The sequence below is a fragment of the Zingiber officinale genome, chromosome 1A, assembly GCF_018446385.1.
Source record: "Zingiber officinale cultivar Zhangliang chromosome 1A, Zo_v1.1, whole genome shotgun sequence".
Taxonomy (NCBI): domain Eukaryota; kingdom Viridiplantae; phylum Streptophyta; class Magnoliopsida; order Zingiberales; family Zingiberaceae; genus Zingiber; species Zingiber officinale.
Genome location: NC_055987.1, coordinates 21,870,456 through 21,894,982, shown reverse-complemented (window position 1 = coordinate 21,894,982; position 24,527 = coordinate 21,870,456). Strand labels below are relative to the sequence as shown.

The 24,527-nt window shown below is 36.4% G+C and overlaps 1 protein-coding gene across 2 annotated transcripts in view; it reads left to right on the top strand.

The window, feature by feature from the left end:
• The first annotated feature begins 2,807 nt into the window (after positions 1-2,807).
• The window catches only part of LOC122020598 (thioredoxin-related transmembrane protein 2-like), a 41,996-nt gene continuing 20,276 nt past the window's right edge, over positions 2,808-24,527 (top strand). The window contains exons 1-10 of one of the 2 annotated variants that reach the window (XM_042578594.1): positions 2,808-3,066; positions 3,210-3,254; positions 3,910-3,966; positions 4,194-4,263; positions 9,556-9,597; positions 11,040-11,113; positions 11,302-11,372; positions 11,689-11,774; positions 11,918-12,015; positions 19,289-19,583. In XM_042578594.1, coding sequence (XP_042434528.1) covers positions 2,878-3,066; positions 3,210-3,254; positions 3,910-3,966; positions 4,194-4,263; positions 9,556-9,597; positions 11,040-11,113; positions 11,302-11,372; positions 11,689-11,774; positions 11,918-12,015; positions 19,289-19,348 — 792 coding nt within the window. In that variant the 5' untranslated portion in view covers positions 2,808-2,877 and the 3' untranslated portion in view covers positions 19,349-19,583. Of the gene's footprint in view, positions 3,067-3,209; positions 3,255-3,909; positions 3,967-4,193; positions 4,264-9,555; positions 9,598-11,039; positions 11,114-11,301; positions 11,373-11,688; positions 11,775-11,917; positions 12,016-19,288; positions 19,584-24,527 lie in introns of those variants that run through there. The other variant, XM_042578602.1, reaches the window with a different exon arrangement.

Here is a 24,527-nt window from a genome sequence, read left to right as displayed (position 1 = left end):
ACATAGGAGCCCCTACTTTCTTTGTTCGAGGTCAATATTGTACTCACATGGCTCAATCAGATCATATCTCTTGTGCACAGTCGGCAGTTAAACCTTCTGGCAGTTTGGGCTCTGATACCAATTGTAGGATTGAAAAAGAATTTAGATATCTCCATAATTGCATGATATTGTCCACTTTGGGCCTAAATCCTCATGGTTTTGCTCTGGGCTCTACCCAAAAGGCCTCATGCCAATGGAGATATCTTTTTCTTATAAACCCATGATCTTTCCAATGTGTTTTCAATGTGGGACTATGCTTGCAACCTTGCAACCCCAACAGACTTAACATGGTTCTTCACATCTAGAAGGATTGATGTCACTCAGGGTGCACAACATCAGTTGTCGAAGAACTTTGATCAGCTAGGGCCTCGACAAATATCTCTGGCATAGATTGAGCGACGTCGGGGCATTATTGTCTAGCGTCGCAGACATGGATAGGATGCTTTAGATTTGAACTATGATGCGGAGGAGGTCCCTGCTCCTAGATCGGCACACATGCCCCTGAGAGAGCGGGTCACTCACTTGGAGGAGTTTGTCCATCAAGAGTTTCGGGAGGTCTGTCAGCAGACAGAGATGCTCGAGATTATGTGACGTTGGGATCTTGTATACCAGGGTCCTCCTCCTCCTCCTCCTCCAGTTGATGATGTTTAGGCATGATGCATGACTTTTAGTTAGTGTCAAGAGATTTTTGGCTTAGACATGTTTTTCTATTATTCATCTCGAACACTATAGACGCTCTTGTAGTATGTTGTATTTCATGACTATGTCCCTTTATGGCTTTGTATAGGCTTATCCTATGTATGACTATTATGTTCATTTGTATGACTTCCATGCCTATTATTATGACTTTTAGGCATATCTATTTTTTGCTTGTATATGATTGTTATGTTTATGTCTAATTTATGTGCTTATCGTCTGTTTATGGATAACTATTGTGCCTTTTGATGATTATGCCTATTTCAGTGTGAGAATTACCAAGTTGTCATATGATATATACATTGCACATTATTGTTGAAAATCCCACACTAGTCGACTGACACGTTGTGTTTTCAACTCTCATTTCTAATGCTTCACCTCGATTTTCTTTCCTTTGGATATACTTTTTTATGACTTGTTTCTTTGACACTCGCATTTAGAAGGTATTTTAGATTAAGGGGGAGCTTGGATTAGTTTTGGTTTATGCTCCCTCTTTCTTTTTGTTGCCCGGCAAATGGGAAGAAATGGATAGGTTAAGTTAGAACTTTCATTATGCCTGTGCTTTATGGTTATTGCATATTTAAAGACCTAGCTTAAACAAATTTCCTAGATATTAAAAAGGGAGAGATTGTTGGTGTAATCTTGCTCCAGACATTATTTACTTTTGATGTTTGGTCAAAAAAGTTTAAGTACTTAAACGAGGTTGGTGATCTAACATAAATATGGAGTAAGCAGGTACAAAGAAAAGGCCAAGAAGATAGTCTTGGCAGGTGAAGTCTCGAAGGTATGACCTCTTGGCGAAAAGAGACTTAGCATGACGAAACCAAAGGAGGCACTTGAAGGCAAGCGCAAGGATGAGGAGCCGTGGGCTTGGAAGCATCCTAAGGGCTCAAGACTGATGAAAGATGCTTGAAGGTCTAAGTCTAGGCTAAGGAATTGGTTCAAGTATGAAAAATCATGTTTGAAGTCCTGTATTCTCATATTAAGAGGTACCAGCCGACTGATACTTCTATCAGTCGACTGATACCCGATATCAAAACAAACAGAATGTTGTGGCCAACTACCAGTCGATTGACACAAGTATCAGTCAACTGGTATACAACATTTGGGCTGATGACAAACAGAATCCTCACAAACTGTGCATAGCACAGTAGCCGTTACTTGCTACCAGTTAATTGATGCTTTCATTAGTCGACTGGCAATCAGGATTTTCAGCTTGGAATATAAAAGGCTTGAGACTTGGAGAGAAATGATTAATTGATATAAAAACATTGTTAAGCTTTCTAAGTGATCTATAAGCTTCCAAACTCTCAATCTCTTCTTCCTAAGCTCATCTTTCATCTTGTAAGAAGAAGAGATCATTGTGTAAAAGTTTCTCCACCTTCATTCTTGATTCGAGAAGGAGAAGATCATAGTGAAACTTGATCGTGTGCGTGTGTGCTTTGAATTAGTCGCCTCAAAGGGGTGGAGACTAAATAATTGAGGAGTTAACATTATCTTCTCATATTTTATTATTTTTTTTTATTTTTCTTACTTCAGCTAACAATTTGTAGACAAAAATTAAGAAAAATTATTCGCCTTCTCTAACCAAATATAAAGGTCCTAATAAAGTTCAACATCTTTTGGTTGACTTTCTATCTGAAGAAAAAATTTCCATCAATATACTATAGCTGGTATCAAATTATAGATATCTGGATCACCACGGTATCATATCCCGGGGCACTGCTGGCTATAGCTAGGCAGGTGGGATGAGCCAATGAATATTTGGACCCAAGAAGCCAAGGAATTTCGACTCCAAGAAGCCAATTATAAAAACATTGGCATAAGGTGGAACCGTCATCCTAGCGGCCCCTTACCCCGACCTCACAAGATTCCAGAGGAAGTAAATCACAGTTAATGCTAGACAGGATAGGTGACTGGGGTCGAAGGAATTTTTGGCACAGTAGACCAGAGTTTTATCCCCGAGTGCAACTAACGATTTTCGACCCCACAATTTCATTGGCAAGCTATAGGCACCTAACCTGCTGATCCAGCCCGTGGAGGCAGCCAATTATAAAACATGAAGGGGGACAAGGTAGATTTATTTCCGTGCCGTTAGGTTTGGATCTCCGGCGACCAGAGAGCGGGCGAGCGAAAGGCGATATGGAGGCGATGAGGTCCGCGCCGGCGCCGGAGATAGCAAGGAGTGGCCACCCTTTCCCATGGCTGAATCTTATGGTGACCGAACCATTCTATCTCCTTCACGTTCTCCTCTTTTGCTCTTACTTCGCTGCTCGCAGTTCCTCTGTTCAAAGCCTCCCCTCGGATCTTTCCAATCATCTTATCCATCGGGTAGCTTTACTCATGCTTTATTATGTTAATTTTCCTTGTTTCTTGTTTCTTTTTTCTTTGTCATTGAGACATCACGAAGGTGACTATTTACTGCATTTTACTTCTGTTTTGTTTGTTTAATGGGTTTTTTTTTGGATCCACAGGAGATTCAGGCGTTTCTTGCGTTTTTGGTTCTGCTGGTGGTGAAGGTATACCATCGGACTCATCATTGCTTCGCCTTTCCCCCCGCGTTTTAATCTGAATAAATAAAACTGCATAAGCCTTCGTGGCATATCATGGTTCACGCCCTCCTGCTTTGTATAATGAAATAAACCCTGCAAAGGTGAACTTCAAATGCAATTCGCTAAAATATCTTCCGTAAATTTTAACTCATCATATTGCACCTATTTTTCTTTATTTATCTTGCGGCTGATCTCAATGGATTGAAGTTGTGCAGCTCAATGATGATGTTCTTTTTGGCTTAGGGATTTCGTAAGCAGTGTTAGAAGTCTCAAAGATTACTAACTTAGAATCCTTTCTTGCGACTTTCTTATGACCACCCATTCTTAGATTTTTGAGAATCCTTGTCAATTCTCCTCCACAAAGCAATTGGGCATTGGAACACCAAGGCCTCACAATGCAGTTATGTTGTTCTCATATTTGGACAATTGAAAACGTTCCTGTCTCTAGGCAATCAGTTCTTCATGTTAAAATCTATGAAAACTAAAGTAGTAACTGCTGATGCAAAATTTTGTTTTAGATATAGATGGGAAGTTTAGCGCTGAGTTATTTTCCAATTGAGAGCAATTTGGACTATTTGTTGACATACTTGGTTACTGATTTAGATGAACATATTTCAAACAGGTGGTGAGGGAGGAAACCTGGGAAGCATTTGTTGCTGATAGTTTACTATATGCCAAGGTAGGTGAATCTACTTTTTCCAATTTGAATAGTGAAGTATATTTAATTCTGGTTGCAGCATTGAATCCCTAGTGTTATGCCACTTATTTGAAAAATTACAAGCCAATGATTTCCCATAGTTTAGTATCTGCTAAACAGTCTCTAGTCTGTTTCCCATTTTCAGCACATATTCTGTCATCCTGCTTACATAAAAAAATTCTAACATTCTTGATTGCCTTTTGCTTCAGGCATTCCTATTTGCAATTGCCTTAGTAATCAACTACAGCTTGGCCCTATGCTACTTGGTGGCTTTTCTAGGTAACTGTACTTCATTTTATTTATTTACCTTTTAACTACAAATTGTTGACAGTATTAAGGAATATTCTGATTTGATTTGACAACATTAAAGAATATTTTGATCTGATTTGATTTGATATGATTAAGGAAATGACATAGAAGGAAAGGAATTAATTTGATATGATTAAGGAAATGACATAGAAGGAAAGGAATTAAATCTGTGATTGACAGAGATTTTTGTTTTGTAATCTTCCTTTCTAATGTCTCTTGCATCCTCCTATTTTAGTCGGACTCCTTGTAAATTATACAATAATGAAAAAGAGTTATGTTCTTTTTCTCTTCATATAATTCCACATGGTATCATAGCAATAGGATGTAAGGATGAATTTTAAGGCAGCCATGGTTGGCTCTAGTCCAGCATCTTCGGATGCTGGGAGTGAGATGATGCCTTTGGAGGCAAAAACCCAAGCAAATGCTTAACCGATGGCGGGTTTTCTTCCTGACAACTCTATTGGATCTCTCCAGATTACTCTTCATAAATTGAATGGAAAAAATTATCTTGAGTGATCTCAGACAGTACAATTGGCAATAGACGACAAAGGAAAACTTGAGTATCTCAATGGTGAAATCAAACCTCCAACCACAAAGGATCCAAGATTCAAACAGTGGCGGTCTCAAAATTCCATGGTCACTGCTTGGTTAATAAACTCTATGGATCCTGTGATTGGAAAGCCATTTATATTTCTACCCATAGCTCGAGATGTGTGGGAAGCTGTTAGAGAAACGTATTTAGATTTGGACAATCATTCTCAATTGTTCGAATTAAACACTCGATAGTGGAAAATGGAGCAAGGAGATCGTGAGGTAACAACTTATTATAATGAGATGATGATTGTTTGGCAGGAGTTGGATTTGTTTGAAGAAGAAGATTGGGAAAATCCAAATGATAGTTCTCGCTATAAAAAGAAGATAGAAAGAGGCCCGGTATTTGTGTTCCTGGCTGGTTTGAACAAGGAACTCGATGAGGTTCGAGGGCGTATCCTGGGATGAAAGCCTTTGCCTCCTCTAAGAGAAGTTTTCTCAGAAGTACGTAGGGAAGAAGCAAGACGATATGTGATGCTAAAAAATATTCCTGAATCAAAACCAGAAATGGAAGGGTCCGCTCTTGCAGTTCGTGGTGCAGAATTTGAAGGAAATAGACAAGGAAAGCAAAGGCCTTGGTGTGACTATTGCAGAAAACCGTGGTACACTCGTGAAAACTGCTGGAAGTTGCATGGAAAACCAGCATATGGGAAGAGGAAACAGGGCAGTGATAACAAGTTAGGGGAGCACATGAAAGTCGTGCCCTTCATGTGATCAAATGGAGCACTTACAAAAACTATTTTAGTCCCAATCCTTAGGAAATTATAATTCTTCATGTGCCCTTGCTGATTCAGGTATTGTTCCCATCGGTACCCTTGCATGTACCAAATCTAATGACTTCTGGATCTTAGATTCAGGTGCTACTGATCATATGACTGGTATTTCGCAATATTTCTCTTCTTATACACCAAGTGCAGGGAATCAAAAGATCAAAATTGCAGATGGTTCCTTTGCTACTATTGCAGGAAAAGGAAAAGGACCAGTACCTATTTCTCAATCTATAACAGTGAAAGATGTTCTACATGTTCCCACCCTTTCCTACAATCTTCTATCCATCAGTAAATTCACCCATTATCATAATTGTAGAGCTAATTTTTGTTCCTCGCATTGTGAATTTCAGGATTTAACCTCGAGGAAGATGATTGGGGATGCTAAACAGGATGGTAGGTTTTACCTCTTTAATGAGGGGTCAGACCATAAAACTTATTTCAGCTCTATTTCTGTTCCAAATAATAGTGAAATTTTGTTATGACATTATAGATTGGGTCATCCTAGTTTTCAATATTTAAAGTTGTTGGTTCCCAAGCTGTTTATTAATAAAGAGCAGTCAGTTTTTCAATGTGAATCATGTGAATTAACAAAACATCATCGATATGTTTTTCAACCTAAACCATACTAAAAATCAGCACCTTTTACTATGATTCATAGTGATATTTGGGGTCCTTCTAGGGTGACCACTCTTTCTGGGAAACGATGGTACATTACTTTCATTGACGATCATACTAGGGTCACATGAGTTTTTTTGCTAAAAGAAAAATCTGAGGCTGTAATGATGTTCAAAATTTTTTATAACATGGTTCAAACTCAATTTCAGACTCAGATTAAAATTTTTCGAAGTGATAAGGGAATGGAATTCTTTAACAATATGTTGGGAAATTTTTTTTATGAGAAATGAATTGTGCACCAAAGTTCATGTAATTATACACCCCAACAAAATGAGATTGCTTAAAGGAAAAACAAACATCTCCTTGAAGTTGCTAGAGCCTTGAGTTTTACAACTAAGGCTCCTAAGTATCTTTAGGGAGAAGCAGTTCTGACAGCAACTTATTTGAATAATCGAATGCCAACCCGAAATTTATCGTTTAGAACTCCAATCCAGGTTTTCACAGAATGCTTTCCTGATTCTCGGTTAGTGACAAACATCCCTTTAAAAATTTTTGGAAGTGTTGCATTTGTTCATAATTTTGATTTTAGAAAATCAAAACTTGATCCAAAAGCACATAAATGCATATTTGTAGGATACCCCAACAATCAAAAGGGTTACAAATGCTTTGATCCAATTTCGAAAAAAATATTTGTCTCTATGGATGTCACTTTTCTTGAGGGAACTTCATACCAGAACACTCATCTTTAGGGGGAGAACAAACCTAATGAAGATGAATGTGTTGATAAATCTGACTTAACCTTTACGCTTGTTCCTAATGATGCCCTATCATTAAAAGTAAAAGAGGTAGAAAATGGGGAAAATATTGAGTCTATCGACAAACAAGAACAAAATGAAATAATAGAAATGGATGGGAAACGATATGAAGGTCTGGTCTATTCAAAGAAAAAGGAAGGCCCTAGTTCCTAGCATCCTCAAGTATCCGATCAGAGGTTCAATCATGAAATTCATGATTCACAAGGACCCAATCTTCCAGGTAATCCTGAGTTTTCTAGTGATCTTCCCATTGCTCTTAGGAAAGGTGTTAGATCTTGTACAAAATATTCCCTGTCAAACTTTGTGTCTTATGAAAATATTTCACCTTCCTATTGTACATTTATTTCATAATTGTCTAGTGTATCCATTCCTAACAGCATCCAGGAAGCCCTGAATGTTCCTGAGTGGAGAGAAGCTATTCTTAAGGAGATGAAAGCTTTGGAGAAGAACACTACTTGGGAGAAAGTGGATTTTCCTAATGGGAAGACAGTTGTTGGTTGTAAGTGGGTATTTACTGTGAAATACAACTCAGATGGATCCTTGGAGAGGTATAAGGCTCGCCTGGTAGCTAAAGGATTCACTTAGACTTATGGAGTAGACTACTCCGAGACTTTTTCTCCAGTTGCTAAATTAAACACAGTACGAATACTTCTATCTATAGCTGCTAACCTTGATTGACCATTGAATCAGCTAGATGTGAAGAATGCATTCTTAAATGGGAACCTAGAAGAGGAGGTTTATATGGAACCTCCACCTGGATTCATTGAGAAATTTGGGGATAAAGTGTGCAAGCTGAGAAAGTCTATATATAGACTCAAACAGTCCCCCAGAACTTGGTTTGACAGGTTTACAAGGTTTGTTAAAGGTCAAGGATATACTCAGGGTCAATTTGATCATACTCTATTTACTAAAAGATCCACCAAAAACAAGATTTCAGTGGTGATTGTTTACGTGGACGACATAATATTGACTGGTGATGATGCTGAAGAAATGAGCAAATTGAAGCAAAGCTTAGCAAAAGAATTTGAGATTAAAGACTTGGGCCAACTAAAATATTTTCTAGGAATGGAAGTTGCAAGATCCAAGAAGGGCATAGTGGTTACCCAACGGAAGTATATTCTGGATCTTTTAAAAGAAACTGGATTGAATGACCGCAGACCATTAGAAACGCCAATAGATGTTAGTGTTAAGCTTGGAGAAGTCAAACAGGGAACTCCTGCAGATGTAGGAAGGTACCAAAGACTGGTTGGAAGGTTGATTTACTTGTCACACACACGCCCTGATATTGCCTTTGCTGTGAGTATGGTAAGTCAATTTATGCATTCTCCATTTAAAGAGCACCTTGAAGCTGCATATCGAATTCTCCGACATTTGAAAGGGACTCCCGGAAAAGGACTCTTTTTTAGGAAAATTGATAAGAGAGGGATTGAGGTGTATACTGATGCTGATTGGGCAGGATCAATCACTGATAGGAGGTCAACTTCAGGGTACTGCACATTTCTTTGGGGAAACTTAGTTTCTTGGAGAAGCAAAAAACAAAGTGTAGTTGCAAGAAGCAGCGCCGAGGCAGAATTTAGATCTATGGCTCAAGGGATATGTGAGGTTCTTTAGATTAAGAAGGTCCTAGAAGATCTTACTAAGGAAATTAATCTTCCTATGAAGCTGTACTGTGATAACAAGGCAGCGATCAGCATTGCTCAAAATCCAGTTCAACATGACAGAACAAAGCATGTTGAAATTGACCGACACTTTATAAAGGAAAAACTCGATGAAGGGATAATTTGCACGCCATTTGTGCCAACTTCATAGCAAGTGGCAGATGTGTTGACTAAGGGCTTGTTGAAACAAGCATTTGAATTTCAAGTCAACAAGTTGGGCATGATAAATATCTTTGCACCAACTAGAGGGGAGTGTTGACAATATTAAGGAATATTCTGATTTGATTTGACAACATTAAAGAATATTCTGATCTGATTTGATTTGATATGATTAAGGAAATGACATAGAAGGAAAAGAATTAATTTGACATGATTAAGGAGATGACATAACAGGAAAGGAATTAAATTTGTGATTGAGAGAGATTTTTATTTTGTAATATTCCTTTCTAATGTTTCTTGCATCCTCCTTTTTAGTCGGACTCCTTGTAAATTATACAATAATGAAAAAGAGTTATGTTCTTTTTCTCTTCATACAATTCCACACAAATTAATATATTTTGATATATAAGCTAGTAGACATGAAAAAGAACGGGCAATAAAGCCATATGATTAGTCGTGAGCTATGTTTTTGCTCAGTTTTTATCTTTAGTTGATTTCAGCAACTGGAAATTTATATAGAGTTAATTTGGTTAAAAATGATTAGGGTTAAATTTTATTGTAGGACCTTACTTGTAGCTTTAACAGATGTGGAACGCCACTTTTCTTTATGCAAAATTTTACTTGTTTCCCTGATATTTGGATTTATCTTTGCAGTAATATTCATTATTGCTCAGCAACCACCATACGATGGCCTAGGTATTACTTTATCTTTTACATTATATTCTCCTAATCACTATACTGAATTAGATTCATGTCCTAGTCTATTATTATCTTTTACCCTTTTTTTGAAATGGAGGATGTATGCTATGAAAACCTTTGATAATTCATGAAATACTTGTCTCATTGAATGTTTACTTATGTTGTTTCATTATTGAACTTATCAATATATTAGCTTAGCACTTCAAACTTTTTGTCATTCTCACTCATGGCATTTGCTAGCATAATTGAGGGATAAAATTCACCACAATTGTATGTTGAACATGCTTTGAAGCTGCTGCACCATGATAACAAGAGCATAGCTGCATAAATTTGTTAGACACAGAATCAAAGGGCATGCATGCTACTATCATTTTCCTTTGAAGAGTAATTGATATTATACTTATCCCAAATGCTAAATCCTTTAAGAGAACACACATTCATATAGATGGACTATTTTCAATGCCCACTACCTTTTCCAAACATAAAATGGAACCAAGCATAAAAGAAACTGTTATTAGTTTCTGTAGAATAAACTTTGTCTTGGTTTATAAATAAATTGCAAAAAGGATTTTATTGACTTGGTATCGAATTCCCTTCCTCTCACTGTCATGATAGACTAAGTTTAAAATTTGGACTTACTTGTAAAAAATTGCAGGCTTCAGTCTGGGTTCTTGCACACTGGGTTCATTATGGCAATTTAACACAGCTGAAATAAATATTTGGGTTGAGACTGGATTCAAGCTCATAACTCTGCATGTTACCATGCTAGCATAATTAATGACCACTTCAAAAGTCAAGTTGTTTGGAATTGGCCCGAATTATCTGTTTATGTTTTTCACAATCTACACATTTAACAATCTAAGGTAGCGAACTGCTAGATATTCACAGCGTGGCTATGACACAAAATGTATTGAGTCTGATGTGTGAGCCTGTAGGGTGCCCAGAAGAGGGAGAAGTACATTCACAAAAAAACTAGGTGTTGATAAAAATATGAGCACATCATGTTCAGGATAAAGTGCAGAAGTTCAAAGGATTTGAATAGCAAGATGAGCAATTGGAGAGGGTGACATTAAAATTTCATAAATTTAGATGGAAACTCTTGATTTAACTTAAGAAATTGTTTTTCACTACCTCACTAAACTAATGGCGAATGGCAGCTTTCATATTCAGACCTTTATATGGTTCCTAATCTAAGCTGTGTAGCACATTTGTTCGTTTTAACTAGTTACACTAATGGTTAGGTATGTGAAATTAGTCAAGAAAATGTTTGATAAAATATCCTCAGAGCTATTTGGGTTTATAAAAGTTTTACTAGTTGTATCCTTGAGCTGATACAAATACATAAGTAGCTGAGGATCTTTGAGTTCCACTCTATGTTCTTTTATTTATGCATTAATTATTTTCAATAGAAGCTGAAGTTTTCTTTTTGTGAGTTTCAGGTGATTGTAGTCAATTAACCCCTTTGCAATTAGAAAGCTTGTTGACTGAAGGAAACACTTCAAAATTTTGGCTGGTTAGTTGAGCATAATTATTTTGGCAGCTTTTGTTTTACATTTGCCAGCTTAAGTACATGAACAGTTTGGAGTTCTTCAACCGGAAATAATTCATTGATTTGATCTGCTTTAGCACTTGAAAATTCATTAAACTCTTCTTTAATTTGATTTTCTTGTGGTTACAAAATTTGCATTGATGATTGAACAGGTTGAGTTTCGGGCTTTGTGTTCTTCAACATATGTGTGTAACAGTCGTATTTTCCCTGATCTCTCAGTAATGTGAGTTCTTTATGCTGTAATGTCAGGAAAGCTTTTGTGTATCATTGTGCAACAATTTCACTTATTACAATGGCAAAGTTGGTTAGGTGTGTTTTTGTTTGTTAGTCAGATAATCAGACTTCATTATGGCATAGTGCTTTTAAGAGTGGTTCTCTATGGCAATTTCACCCAAAGTCGTTCAACAATATTTTAATGTCTTTGGTAGATAGTTAATCTGCAGTCAAAGATTCACCTAGCTATGGAAATATATAACTTCTGAAGTTTATTGCTATATGTTTTCCTTTCTTGATGTATTTCTTTTGTACATATCTGGCAGATACTCAAATAAAAATATTTCTTTTGGAATAGTGGATATCGGTCACTTTCCAAACGCTGCAGAGAAATTTGGAATATCTTTGCCTGGTAAATGATTTTTGGATATTGTTTTATGATCAATTGGTTTCTTTGACACCTACAAGGACGCTATCTTCTTATGCCTTTTTAGAACAATGATTTTTTTGCTTAATTGACATTTTTATTAGTTCTTTCTTGTTTGGTCATAACAGGTCATATCCCAACTTATATTTTGTTTGAAAATGCCGTTGAAATTGTTAGACTGCCAGAAATTGGTTATGCAGAAATTTCTCTTCCAAAAATTTCAAAGGTATTCTTCTCTTATTGCTACTAGTCATTTGTTATTTCAGAATTATCTCAAATACAAAATTAGTAAAAAAATATAATTTCTAGTTCTAAAAGAGAAATACCTTTTTAAAATAAATCTTACCAATCCTTCAGTCAGTATCAGATTGATTGTTCAGGGTTGGCATACATCATTTGCTGAAATACGACAACTAAAGAATTCTTGGTGTATTATCATGTTCAATTGTCGAGCTATGAGAATTTAGGCTCCATGAGAAAATAGAATTTACAACTAAAAATTTAGAATTTGATTTTTAACTTTGGAATTATTTTTGACTAACATGTGAATTACCAATGCAACTTCTTGACTTTCTGACCATCCAACATGGGGAATTTCTAATCACCTGACTTTTTAATTTATTCAATTGTGAGTACATGGCAACAAGAGTGACCTCTTAAATAGTGCTTAAGCTACTTCACAATAGTTAAACATTGGGAAGAGTTAGTATTGGGAATATGTTAGATACAATTATCCAAACATGTTTGTTTTAGTAATAAGAAATTTTTAGTATAGTTTGAGAAATATCTCAAGGAGCTTAGTTGGTAAGAATCTTTGCAATAGAGTTTGTGTCTATCTCATGCTGAATTTGCTTACAATAATTCTTCAAGCAAACAATCAGTAAAAGCTTTACAATGTTGTATGGTGACAATCCACCTATTCCTCTTGATTAGTCTCTTTTTTGGCCAAAAATTTGTGATGTCAACAAACAATCAAATACATGTGCAACAAACACTACAAGCATATTTCTTTCAAACTAGATTTAATTGGGGTTCATCTTTGCAAAGAACACTTTCCTTGAGATTGTCTTAACCAACTCAGCTTTGAGTCTATCTGCTATTCAAAGAATCAGTGAAAATACTTGTAAGATCGAACTTTTGGGAGAATATTATGCCTTTCTATATAAAAGATAAAAGGGTGATTGTCAAACTGCTCGAGATTTGGTTAATGTAAATATGTCCTAATGTCTTCAGTTTGTTGTCAAAATTGCCCCCTCTCTCTATTAACAAACGAATGATTTTGGTGATAAAGGGTAAATGGGTATTTTGGTCTTAGATAGAGGCATTTTGATATTAATCAAACCTAGGAGAGGGGGGGGGGCATTTTGAAAATCTAGTAAACATTACGGGCCATTTTGGAAATTACCCAGGATGAAATGCAATTTTTGAATGACTTATTTTCAAGCTAAGAAGTATGATGCAGAAACTCTAAATGTGACTTTTGACTATCCAACACATGATCCTTCTAATTGCTCCACTCTGCAAGTTATTTTAGCATATAGTTCAATATGACAATTAGAGAAACCCCTAGGATAGCACTGTCATCTTACTTCATGATAATTAAACAATGGCAAGTCACCATGGAGAATATGTTATATAACATGCAAGCATTCCTTTTGTGGCACTTGGACATTTTTAGTTTACTCGTGGGTATTTGGTTTGATGCGCATTAATTTTAAGAGGTCATTACTTTTCTTCTTCTTACTTTATAAGTTTGTTTCAGTTTATAAAAGTTTCATTGTAGATCCTTTAGGTCATCATTGTTTCAGTAGCTTAATTAACTTATGTTTTTTTTTTCATGTTTGTTTAGGAGGATGAAAGATGGATATTCATTCTCATTCTTTTGAATTTATAGTTACCCCTTTCTCTTTTCTTTGTGGAATTCGTGTAAGAAAGATTTTTCTTAGTGTGGTTAGACTATTTAGTGTAGCCTTGACTGCTACCTAATTACCAACTCGTCCTTCATCTTAAATGATGTAGCTAAACTCTTGCTCTAACTATCACCAATGTTACCTATTCAACCCCTAAACAACTGGAAGGCTGATCAAATCTGAATGTGTCAAGCTAATTAACTTGCTTTTGGCATCTATTTTATACTGTCCCTCCAAATGAATTAGGTTATACATGTGCACATGATACAACAATCAAGCCTTATCCCACTAGGCGAAGTCGGCTATATGGATTTTTCTACGTCATTGGGCTGAATCCCCTATTATATCATTATCTAACTAAGTCTTTTTTGGTCTTCCTTATTTGATGTGCGTATTTGTCATAGTTTCACATTACCGGATTGGAGCATTTATTGGTCGTCTAAGTACATGTTCTTTCCATCTTAAACGTGTCTCTCATAGTTTTCCCTCAATAGATGCAATTTCGACTTTCTCTCTAATGTTTTCTTTTTTTTATTTTGTCCATCCTTGTATATCCACACATCTACCTTAACATCTTCATCTTTGCAACTCTTATTTTCTGCTAATATGTTTGAGTCATAGCCCAACATTCAACGTCATATAATATAGCAGGTCTAACCGCTGTTTTATAAAACTTTCCTTTAAGTTTTAGAGTTACTTTACGATCACATAAAACACTTGACACTCTCCTTAAATTTTTCAATTTTAGACAACTCGTCATCTACTATTTTACAATTGTCTCATTATGTTTAATATTGCTAAACTTAAATTTTATATAACCTTTTACTTTTAGTGGTTCCCGTCAAACTTTTAATTTAGCATTTAGTCTTTCACGTGTCTCATCTACCAAAACAATGTCATCTGCAAACAACATGTACCACTATACTGTCTTAAATGTGTTCAATGAGTTCGTTCCTGATTAGTATAAAAAGATAAGGACTTAGAGTTGATCTTGGTGTAATCCTATCTTTATTTGAAATGCTTCAACCTCTCTTTTCTAGAATTCTTCATATAATTTCTCTTGACACTCTATCATAAGTTTTTTGTAAGTCAATAAATAACATATGTAGATCTTGTTTTTGCTCTCGATACTTTTCAATTTGTTGTCCGAGAAGATGTATAACTTCAATTATCGGCTTTCCAAGTATGAATTCAAATTGATTTTTAATCGCCGTAATATCATTTCTTAATCTTTTTTCTATTATTCTTTACCAAAGTTTCATGATATGATTCATTAATTTAACATCTCTATATTTTGCAATTTTATAGGTCTCCCTTCTTATATAAGAGAACTAGAGTACTTATTCTCCATTCATCAGACATTTTTTTCGTTTTTAATACATATGAAATAATTTTGTATGTTATTCAATACTTAGTTTCCCTAGGTATTTCCATACTTCTATCGGAATATCATATAGTCCAACAACTTTTTTATTTTGCATCCCATTTAAAATTTTTTCTATTTCTGAAGTTCGAATTCTATGATAAAAATTTAAATTTCTATACTCATTTAACTTACTTAAATTATCTTAGTTAAGTTGGTAACATAAACTGTCATTAAAAAATTAATAAAAATACATCTTTCACTACTCTTTTATTTCTCCATCATTTATTAGTACCTTATTGTATTCATCTTTAATATAGCTTATTTGGATAAGATCTCTTGTCTTCCTCTCTCTTATTTTAGTTATTCTATAAATATCTCATTCTCCTTCTTTTGTATCTAATTATCGATACTGGGGGGTGAATAACTCTCTCGCTTCGTCGATGATGATTTGCAACGGAATACTTGAAGCGGACATCTCTCAATGTTAACACAAAGGATTTACATAGTATCCACCTTAAGAAGAGGTGACTAATCCAAGGATCTACACTCGAGCACACTCTCCATTATGTAAACACTCATTCTTGGAACAATCCGGAGGTGGAGAAATCTCGTACAACTAAAGAACAATAAATACAACTCTAAACAAGGAAATAAATCAAAATACAAATCGAAGACGACTTAACACTTTGAACCTTAAATCCTTGAGATTTTCTTACTTTAAATGTCTCTTGAAGGTGGAAAATGCAACAACAGTTTGTCTCCCAAAACTTCTAAGAACGGGTGAACAAAGCGAAGATGAAGGTGGAGAGTTGTTTCGTTTGAACCTTACTAACGACTTTATTCTTCGCGATATAGGGCTTCCAATCGATTGGACTTACTCCCCAATCAATTGCCACGTGAGATCCGAGCGTTACCAGTCCGATCTCGTAATCTGTGCAATAGTCATATCCCAACTGATCGATTGAGTCATCTAAATCGATCAGTTGATCGATTCAGCTGCTTCTATGTTCACACGAGAGGCCCTAGAATCGATTAATCAATCGATTCCGCCTGACTCGCGATATCACACTGCGACCGGAATCGATTAGGTCAATCGATTCCATCACCTTCTGTTCTCTCAACAACTTGCCCTAATCGATTAGTCAATCGAGCCTAATCGATTGAACCAATCGATTCCGGTCCTTTGTGTTCTCGCAAGAACCTCCTAATCGATTACTAAATCGATTAGCTTAGGGTCAATCGATTGCCCAACCCTAACTTGCTTAATCCAAGGCTAGAGTTTCCTTACCTAACATTCGGTTGACCATGACCTACTGGGATTTTCTCATGCCTAGCATCTGGTCAACCTTAACCTACTGGAACTTTGTAACCAAGTGTCCAGTCAATCGTTTGACTCACTTGGATTTTCTCCTTGTGCCAAGTGTTCGGTCAACTTTGACCCAATTGGACTTATCGTCTCATGCCTAGTGTCTGGTTAATTCTTTGATCCACTTGGACTTTTCTTCTCGTACCAAGTGTTTGGTTTGGTCAATTTTGACTTACTTAGACTTATCGTCTTGTGCCAAGTGTCTAGTCAACCGTTGACACACTTAGACTCCAAACACCAGATGTCCGGTCAACCTTAACCCATCTGGATTTCCACATGTCTGGCTTCACTCATTAGGGTTTTTCACCATCTAACTTCACTTACTAGGATTTTCCATCTGTCCGGCTTCACTTATCAAGACTTTCTCCTAGCTTCACTTACTAGGATTTCTCAACTGTCTGACTTCACTCACCAGTACTTTTCATTGTCTGGCTTCACTCACCATGACTTTCCAACACCATGTGTCCGGTCAACACTGATCCACTTGGATTTTCTTCTTCTGTCAACCTTTCCATTGGTCTTTCCCTTGCCTAACCTCCAGTTAGGACTTCCCAGTCAAGTATCTGGTCAACCTTGACCAACTTGACTCTTATAGTTAACCTTTGATCGTCGAAACCCAAGCTCAGGCCAACTCAAGCTTAGTCAACCTGATCAACTTTGATCTAGGGGAAATTGCACAATAGATATAATCGTCCAAAGTTTTATTATTTGCTTCATCCATTGCTTTCTTAACCTCTTTCTTGGTTTTTTTTTTTCAAGTTTTTCTCATTTTTACAAATATGTAATTTCTATAAGCCGTTCATTTTTCCTTCACTTTTTATACTTTCTCATTCCATTATCGAGATTCCTTGGTGGTGCATGTCCCTTTGACCCACCAAGAGTGTCGAGATTCTTTGGTGGTGCATGCCCCTTTGACTCACCAAGTACACTCTTGACTACTATTTTCAACTTCGATATCATTTTATCCCATGTCGTATTAGAGTACTCCTATCTCTTAAATATGTTTTCTTCCCATCTTTTAACTTCCATCACTTAATTCTACGAGTCATGTATATTTTTTCTCCTATTAATACTATGTTTGAAGCGTATATTTAACACTACTAACTTATGTTGAGTAATTAAACTTTATCTAGGGGTGATCTTACAATATTTACAAATATTTCTATTCCTCTTTCTAATCATAAGAAAATCAATTTGCGATTTATTATTCTATTTTTTGAGCGTGATCAAGTGTTCTTTTCTTTTAAAAGAAAAAATATATTAGCTAGTACAATGTCACATGCTATCTTAAAATCTAATATAATTTTTCCTTCTTCATTTTTTGTTTCAAACTCATAACTAGGGGTGTAATCGAGCCGAGCCGAGCCGAATTCTTGAATGTTTGAGCTTGGCTCGTTTATAATCGAGCCAAGCTCGAGCTTTATTTAACGAATATAGTCATGACTCACGAGCTTATTCGAGCTTTTATCGAATCTAAACGAGCTTAATAAGTATAAATTATAAATTCAAATATTCATTAAAAATTAAATTATATATTTAGAGAAAATTATAATATTCTTATTAAAATTTATAATTTTATTATAATAAATAAATTTAATATATTTATCTATATTTTTCATAAGTAGAGTGCAAAATCTATAAATTTAATATCAAAACTATTATTTTTTTTAATTTAAAAGTTGATTCATTAGTTTAACGAACGTGTTTACGAGCTAACGAGCTGAGTATTGCGAAGCTTGAGCTTGGTTTGTTTATCTTAAAGAGTCTCATTAAACGAGCTCAAACGAGTTTTTATGGAATCGAGTTTCAAATAGCTCACGAGCGGCTTGGTTCATTTACACCCCTACTCATAACCCTCATGCACCCTCCCTATTTAGATCGCCTCTTATTAAAATCATCTTATTTGATGGAATGTTTTGTAATACTTCATCTAGGTCGCCCTAAAATTTTGATTTGATATCTTTATTTAATCTTACTTGAGGTGCATATATGTTAATTATGTTCATAGTTTCTTTCTCCACTACTATTTTTAGTGCTATAATTTTATCTTCTTTCTAACTACGCCAACAACTTCATCTTTTAATAAACCATTTACAACAATATTCACTTTATTTCTTATTTTACTTTTTCTTATGGACCATAACTTAAAATCCGAGTTCTCTATTATCTTTACATTCTCGCCTATCCATTTTCTCTCTTGTATACACAAAATGTTAATTTTTTTTTTTAATCATCGTATCTACTATCTCCATTATTTTACCGGCAAGGGTTTCTACGTTCTATGTTCAAATTCTTAGACTATTAATTTTCTTATAATATTTGTTTTTATCCAACGTCTGATGTGAGAATTTTTACTTATTTAATATTACACCTAACTTCTTATGGAGATGTAGTGGTACTTACCAATATGTTAAAGTCAGATTTTGCAGCGCGAACTCTTGTATAGACACATGATGTTGTAAAAAAAAGATTTTAATCGATGAAGTTCCATAAAGCTCATGCAGGAATTTTCGTGTGTTTCCAATTGCTGAAGCTTCTTTGTCAAAATTTTTTGAGCTTGATAGACGATTTATTGGATACATCTATGGTTAACTTGCCACGAAACTGATGTGACTGAGTCACCGACGACTTATCATCACCTTGTGTCTTAACCCACCCCAACTGGAAGACTGATAAATCTAAATGTCTTAGAGATAATTAAAGTTTCTTTTAATTAGTTATGCCTTGTGTCTATTTTATCCTCTTCCTGAAAACGAATTAGTTTAAAAGTATGTACACATTGTGCTGCAAAACATTAAAAGACTAATCGAGGGGGATTCATAAAGCTGATGCAGTAAATTTCTTGTTTTTATTGCAGAAGCTTCTTTGTCAAAATTTTGAGCTTGATAGACGACTTATTGAGTACATCTCCAGTTAGCTTCTTACGAAACTGATGCTGAAACTAGTTTTTTTTTTTTTTTTTGTGTTAATTTTAGTTGGTATTTTCTGGTGTTGGTTTCTTCTTAAAATTATCTCAAGTCAGTTGCTGGTACGAGTATCAATTATTTCTTTACACGATTATGGATTGTAATGTGAGTTTTTTTTCCTTTTAACTTTTTGTACCAAGCCCAATGCTGAGATATTTTTAATAAAGATACAATTTATTCATATTATTTAAGCTTTTCTGGCTCTTGTTTAAAAACATATACATATGCGGACCTAACACAGTCATGCTGTTCTATAACTTGTTTGTAGGACATTGCTATTTTAGTCGTCTTTAGTGGGTGCACTTTGTCTTTTAAAATTTTACTGCGTTACTTTTTCTCAGATGAAATAAAACAATTATCTTTAGGGAAAGCGATAGTATAAGAATAGAATAGAAATATATATTCGTTAGTTTTTTTAAGGAATAATAATTTCGACATATGAAAATAAGTATTCTTATGATTTATAAAAGAATAGCCAAGATAAAATAATAGTTGTCAGAAGCAAAATCCATATTCATTTTACACATCACACCTGAATGATTAGAACTTTTCCCTAATTTGTTTGATTGGATGCTTTGACATTTGAGAAAAATGCATTTCGTAAAAGCATTTTCAAGAGTAAGTGCATTCTTCAAACATAATTTAGCGTGATGAAGTCTCATTCAGACTTGCTTTATTAGATACGTTTCTAATTTATGGTGTTTTTTAGATTTAATTATCTACTTTCTGCAATGATAATTTCTAGTTGCTAAAGTATGCCCTTTATTTAATTTTACATTTCAGATTTTTGCAAATTACAATAAGACAATTTTTTAAAAAAATTCTATGCAGTCTTCTAAATTTCGGACCAGGCGTTTGCCCGACTGCCAACCGCACTGAAAAAGTGTTAGGTAGTCAACCTAGGCGAAAGCATACGTCATCTGACAGGATGCCGGCGTTGGAAGCGTCATGGGACGTCTCCGGCGCCACTGGCAATGGCGGAGCCAGGTTAAGAGGTACTGGGGCGATAGTCTGGTGGCTAATGGCGGTGAGAAAGAAAAAAAACTTAGATTTATAGTTGGGAAAGGAACAAAAAAAAAAAAAGAGAAATAGTGGAAGGTAGGGTGTCTGTGTCGACAATTGCACTCGTAGTCCACAACTCGGGTAGATTACTTGGGTTGGCTCTGCCATTGGTCGCTGGAAGCGTTGTGGGACGCTTGAAGCATTGCGGGACGCTTCTGGTGCCGTCTCATAAAACCGACACGAGCGATGTTGCGTTCATGTTATCGAAAAAGATTTAATTAATTTAAATAATTTTCAAGAGAAGTGTGATAGTTTTAATAAACTTTTATAAATCCTAATTGAATTATCCTAATAAAATATATATAAAAAATAAATTTTATTAATTTATATTATGAAAATTGTTTTGTTACTGTTTTAAATTTTATTTAAATATAAAAAAAATCTAATATATCAAATTTATATTTTGCTATATATTTTTTAATTATTTTATATTTTGTTACTATTTAATTAATACTCTATTTTTCTTACTATTTTAAATATATATTATTTAAATAAATAAATAATTTATATAATTATGATGTATCATTTTTTTAAAAGAAGTTATATTTAATTATTTTTTCTAATAATAATAAGATCAATAATTGAGGAGAAGAGGATCCAGGACGGATTGAGGAATTCGAGTTGGGGGTTGAAATTAATGTAATAAATTATATATTATTATAAAAATAGATGTATAAAAAAAATTATTACATTATTTTATTCAATAAAGTTGTGCCCTACTAGATTTTGAAACATAAAATTTATCTATAATAGAATCTACATCTATATCAAATGCGGTGATAAGGGGGGCTCACCAAGTGCGGGTCAAGGATGGAGATAGCAGTCAACGTGGAGATCAAAGTCAAGGCAGCTTGGAGGTCAAAGTCAAGACTAGCATGGAGGTCAAAGTCAAGGTGGTCAACGCTAGGTAACCAACGGGCTAACCAAAAGTGGGCTAAGCGGAGGTCGACTTCAGCTGCCGATCGGAGGTCGATTTCAGTTGCTGATCGGGCTTGAAGGGTCCGATCGACCAAGAAGCTCATTGGAGTAAATTGCTCTCTCGGACAAGTTATATAAAAAGAACATCAGATGACGCACAACTGACCAAGCGAGTACCGGGCCGACCGGAGCTCATGTCCGGTCGGGTTAGAGACAATCGGTCGAACCAAATTACAACGAATAAGAGCAGCTGAGATCAATCGGGCAGAGAGTCCCGGCTGAGCGGCTACCTCGCTGGGCCCCTCCCATATCCCATAATATCCCTTTGGGAGGTAAAGCCACTGACAACAGGGCATGGTCAACAGGTAAATCGTACGACGGAAGCTTTTATGATCATGTCAGGGATTTGCATGTCTTGTTAAGGCATGGTGTCACAGATACTTTTTTGACATGTTCTTTCATAGGACGGTTGGAAAAATGTACTCGTGCTTTGAGAAGTGTGCACGTCGCATACTGTAGCACTATATTAAGTGGGTTCATGCACCAACGGATATATGTGTTATTTATTATTCACGCTTGTGCTTTTGCTGCTACTACATCGCTTTGCCTTCTTCTACTGTTCAGGTGACTGACTTGAGTGTCGGAGGACCAACGATGGGACCCCTTCCCTGGCCCGACATTGACATTTCTTGTGTTGCAGATCGAAGCGGAGTCTTCACGAGATCGGAGTGGAATCTTCCCGAGGTCAACAGAGGAGCCACATCCCTAACTAACCTTCTTCACGACTTTCGGACAAGATCAATATCCTTAGCTAAATCTCGTTCAATATAAAGTGTCAAACAATTTTCAAGAAATTCATCCTCCATTTTATTGCGAAGTGCTGTCTTCACATTCTTCATTTCTTAAAAGGATCGCTCAGTAGTGGCAGTAGAAATATGTAACGTCAAAATCAGATGAATCAATTTAGTCAATATAACATAAACCTTTGATTGCCTACTATCAGTTAATTGCTGACATAACTCAACAAGTGTATAAGCCTTCAGATTTTGTATCACGTCAATTTTATAATGTACCAATTCATACTTCAAAACAATGATGTCTTGATTTGTGAAATCTTCATGATAAAACTTCATTGCAAGCTTGCAAATATCATTAATATTAATTGATTCAAATGAATTTTTAGGATGTAAAGTTGTACTAAGAGAAAGAAGTTCCATTGATGACTCATTAAATTGAATATTTAATTCCATTAAGATGAAATCTATTGTTGCATTAAAAACATCAAAGTGGTAATGATGCTCAATTGTAGTTTGCTGATATGAACGACCAATCTTATATAGCACATCAATTTCATTTCTCGTACAAAAAAAACTTTCACTTTATGAAGAAATTCTTTCCACCCGTATTCTCTAAGTTCTTTGAGAATAGTTTTAGTAGTAGAGACAAATGTAATAGCAGACAAAATGTCTTGCGATTTTCTTTGAAGAATTTGACAAAGAGTATCTATTGTTCTCATAATTTTATGCATTAAATGCAAAATGAACACAGATTTAAAGCTTGTCATGTTTCTATAAATCCCCTGAACTTAAGCCTTAGCTCTTCTATTTGGAGAATGGTCACTAAGAACTTCAAAAACTTTGCAGGTTGCAGCATACGTACTTATCAAGTTTTTTATTGGGTCATAGTGATAACTCCAACGAGTAGCTCCCGCTAGCATAATTACTCGATTATTGTTTCGAATCACGTTCTCGATTGCCAACATTTCTTGGATATTCTCTGTCGTTATGTAACTCACGTTTAGTAGAAGTGATAATATTCTTGATCCGGTTGGCAAGAACAGTGGACCGTCCTGGAGTCAACGCCACGTGGAAGTCAGCGGCGTGTGGCTTCATCACGGAGGGTGGGTTCGACCGCCTGCCCCCGGTCCGGTGGAGTCAACGCACGCGAAGTCAGCGGCGGTGGCCAAATGAGGGTATTCACCGGTCACACCGTACGGGGTCCAGCTGATGGTTAAAGGCGTACAGCCACATGCCTCGGGTGGGGGATAAGATCGGGAGCCGGGAGACGCAGGACCATGAATCGCACGCTCGACAAATGAGGTAGCACATATCTAATAGTCTCCTTGAAACATGATTGAGAATCTCCCCAGTGAACGTGTAGCCGGTGTCCTAGGATATCACGTGGTGTGGGTGTACGTCTCCGAGGGGTAAGGCGAAAACATGAGACAGTGACGTCTGCATATGTATGTATGATGTTCCCATAGTAGTTCTTTATCCCGTGAGGACATGTTTGGGTTGGATTCGTTCTATACGCTGTCCCATCCCGAGGACAGTTTCCATGTTCGAAATCATGAGCAACGCCAAGCTTCGCAGTATGATGGGCGCGCAGTACACCACACTACACGCAGTTCAGTGCCTATATAAAGACTCCATGGTCAGCGGATGAATCAGGAAGGCTAGCGTCTCGGTACCTTTTCCTGTCTCCGGCTTAGTCTTAGTTGGGCCACTGCAAGCTGCTTTGGAGGTGCGGAATCCTCAGGCGACATCTCCCGAGACTTCTTACACAGGAGATTCCCGGTTCGTGCAAGCGTGAAGCAAGCAACAAGTCGAAGAGACTCGATTCCGGCAAGAACGCAAAGATCGGCCGCATCGCTGGAGCCACAGCCCAAAGATTCCGATTTAGTACAATCGGCGCAATTTGAGTAGCCGTCGGCGGTCGACGCGAACACGAGAGACGCTTCAGCGAGCGGAGCTCGCTCCCGAGTTATGTGAAGCAACAGCGAAAACGGAGCGCAAACATCGACGCAGATGGCGACGGAGTAGCTGCACCCACCACTCGGACGGACGCGCTCTAAGTTCCATTGCCGAGGCCATCGAGATCCAGACAAGTCACAACTCGCATCGAGATAGATCTTTGAATCAATGTCAAGAAGGACGGATAGCGGAAAGAAAACCCTCCCCGATCGGTGCGGGATATCTGAGGCTATTCTAGAGACCTCTACTGCTACTACTCGCAGTGCGATTCATGCGATGACCAACCGAGGCACGGATGATCATTTGGGTGTTTGATGCCCTGCGTGATCAGTACACGGACGGATAAGGTCAGTTTCCTCACCACTCTGATCGGCTCAACTGGTTCGAGGTGTGGGAC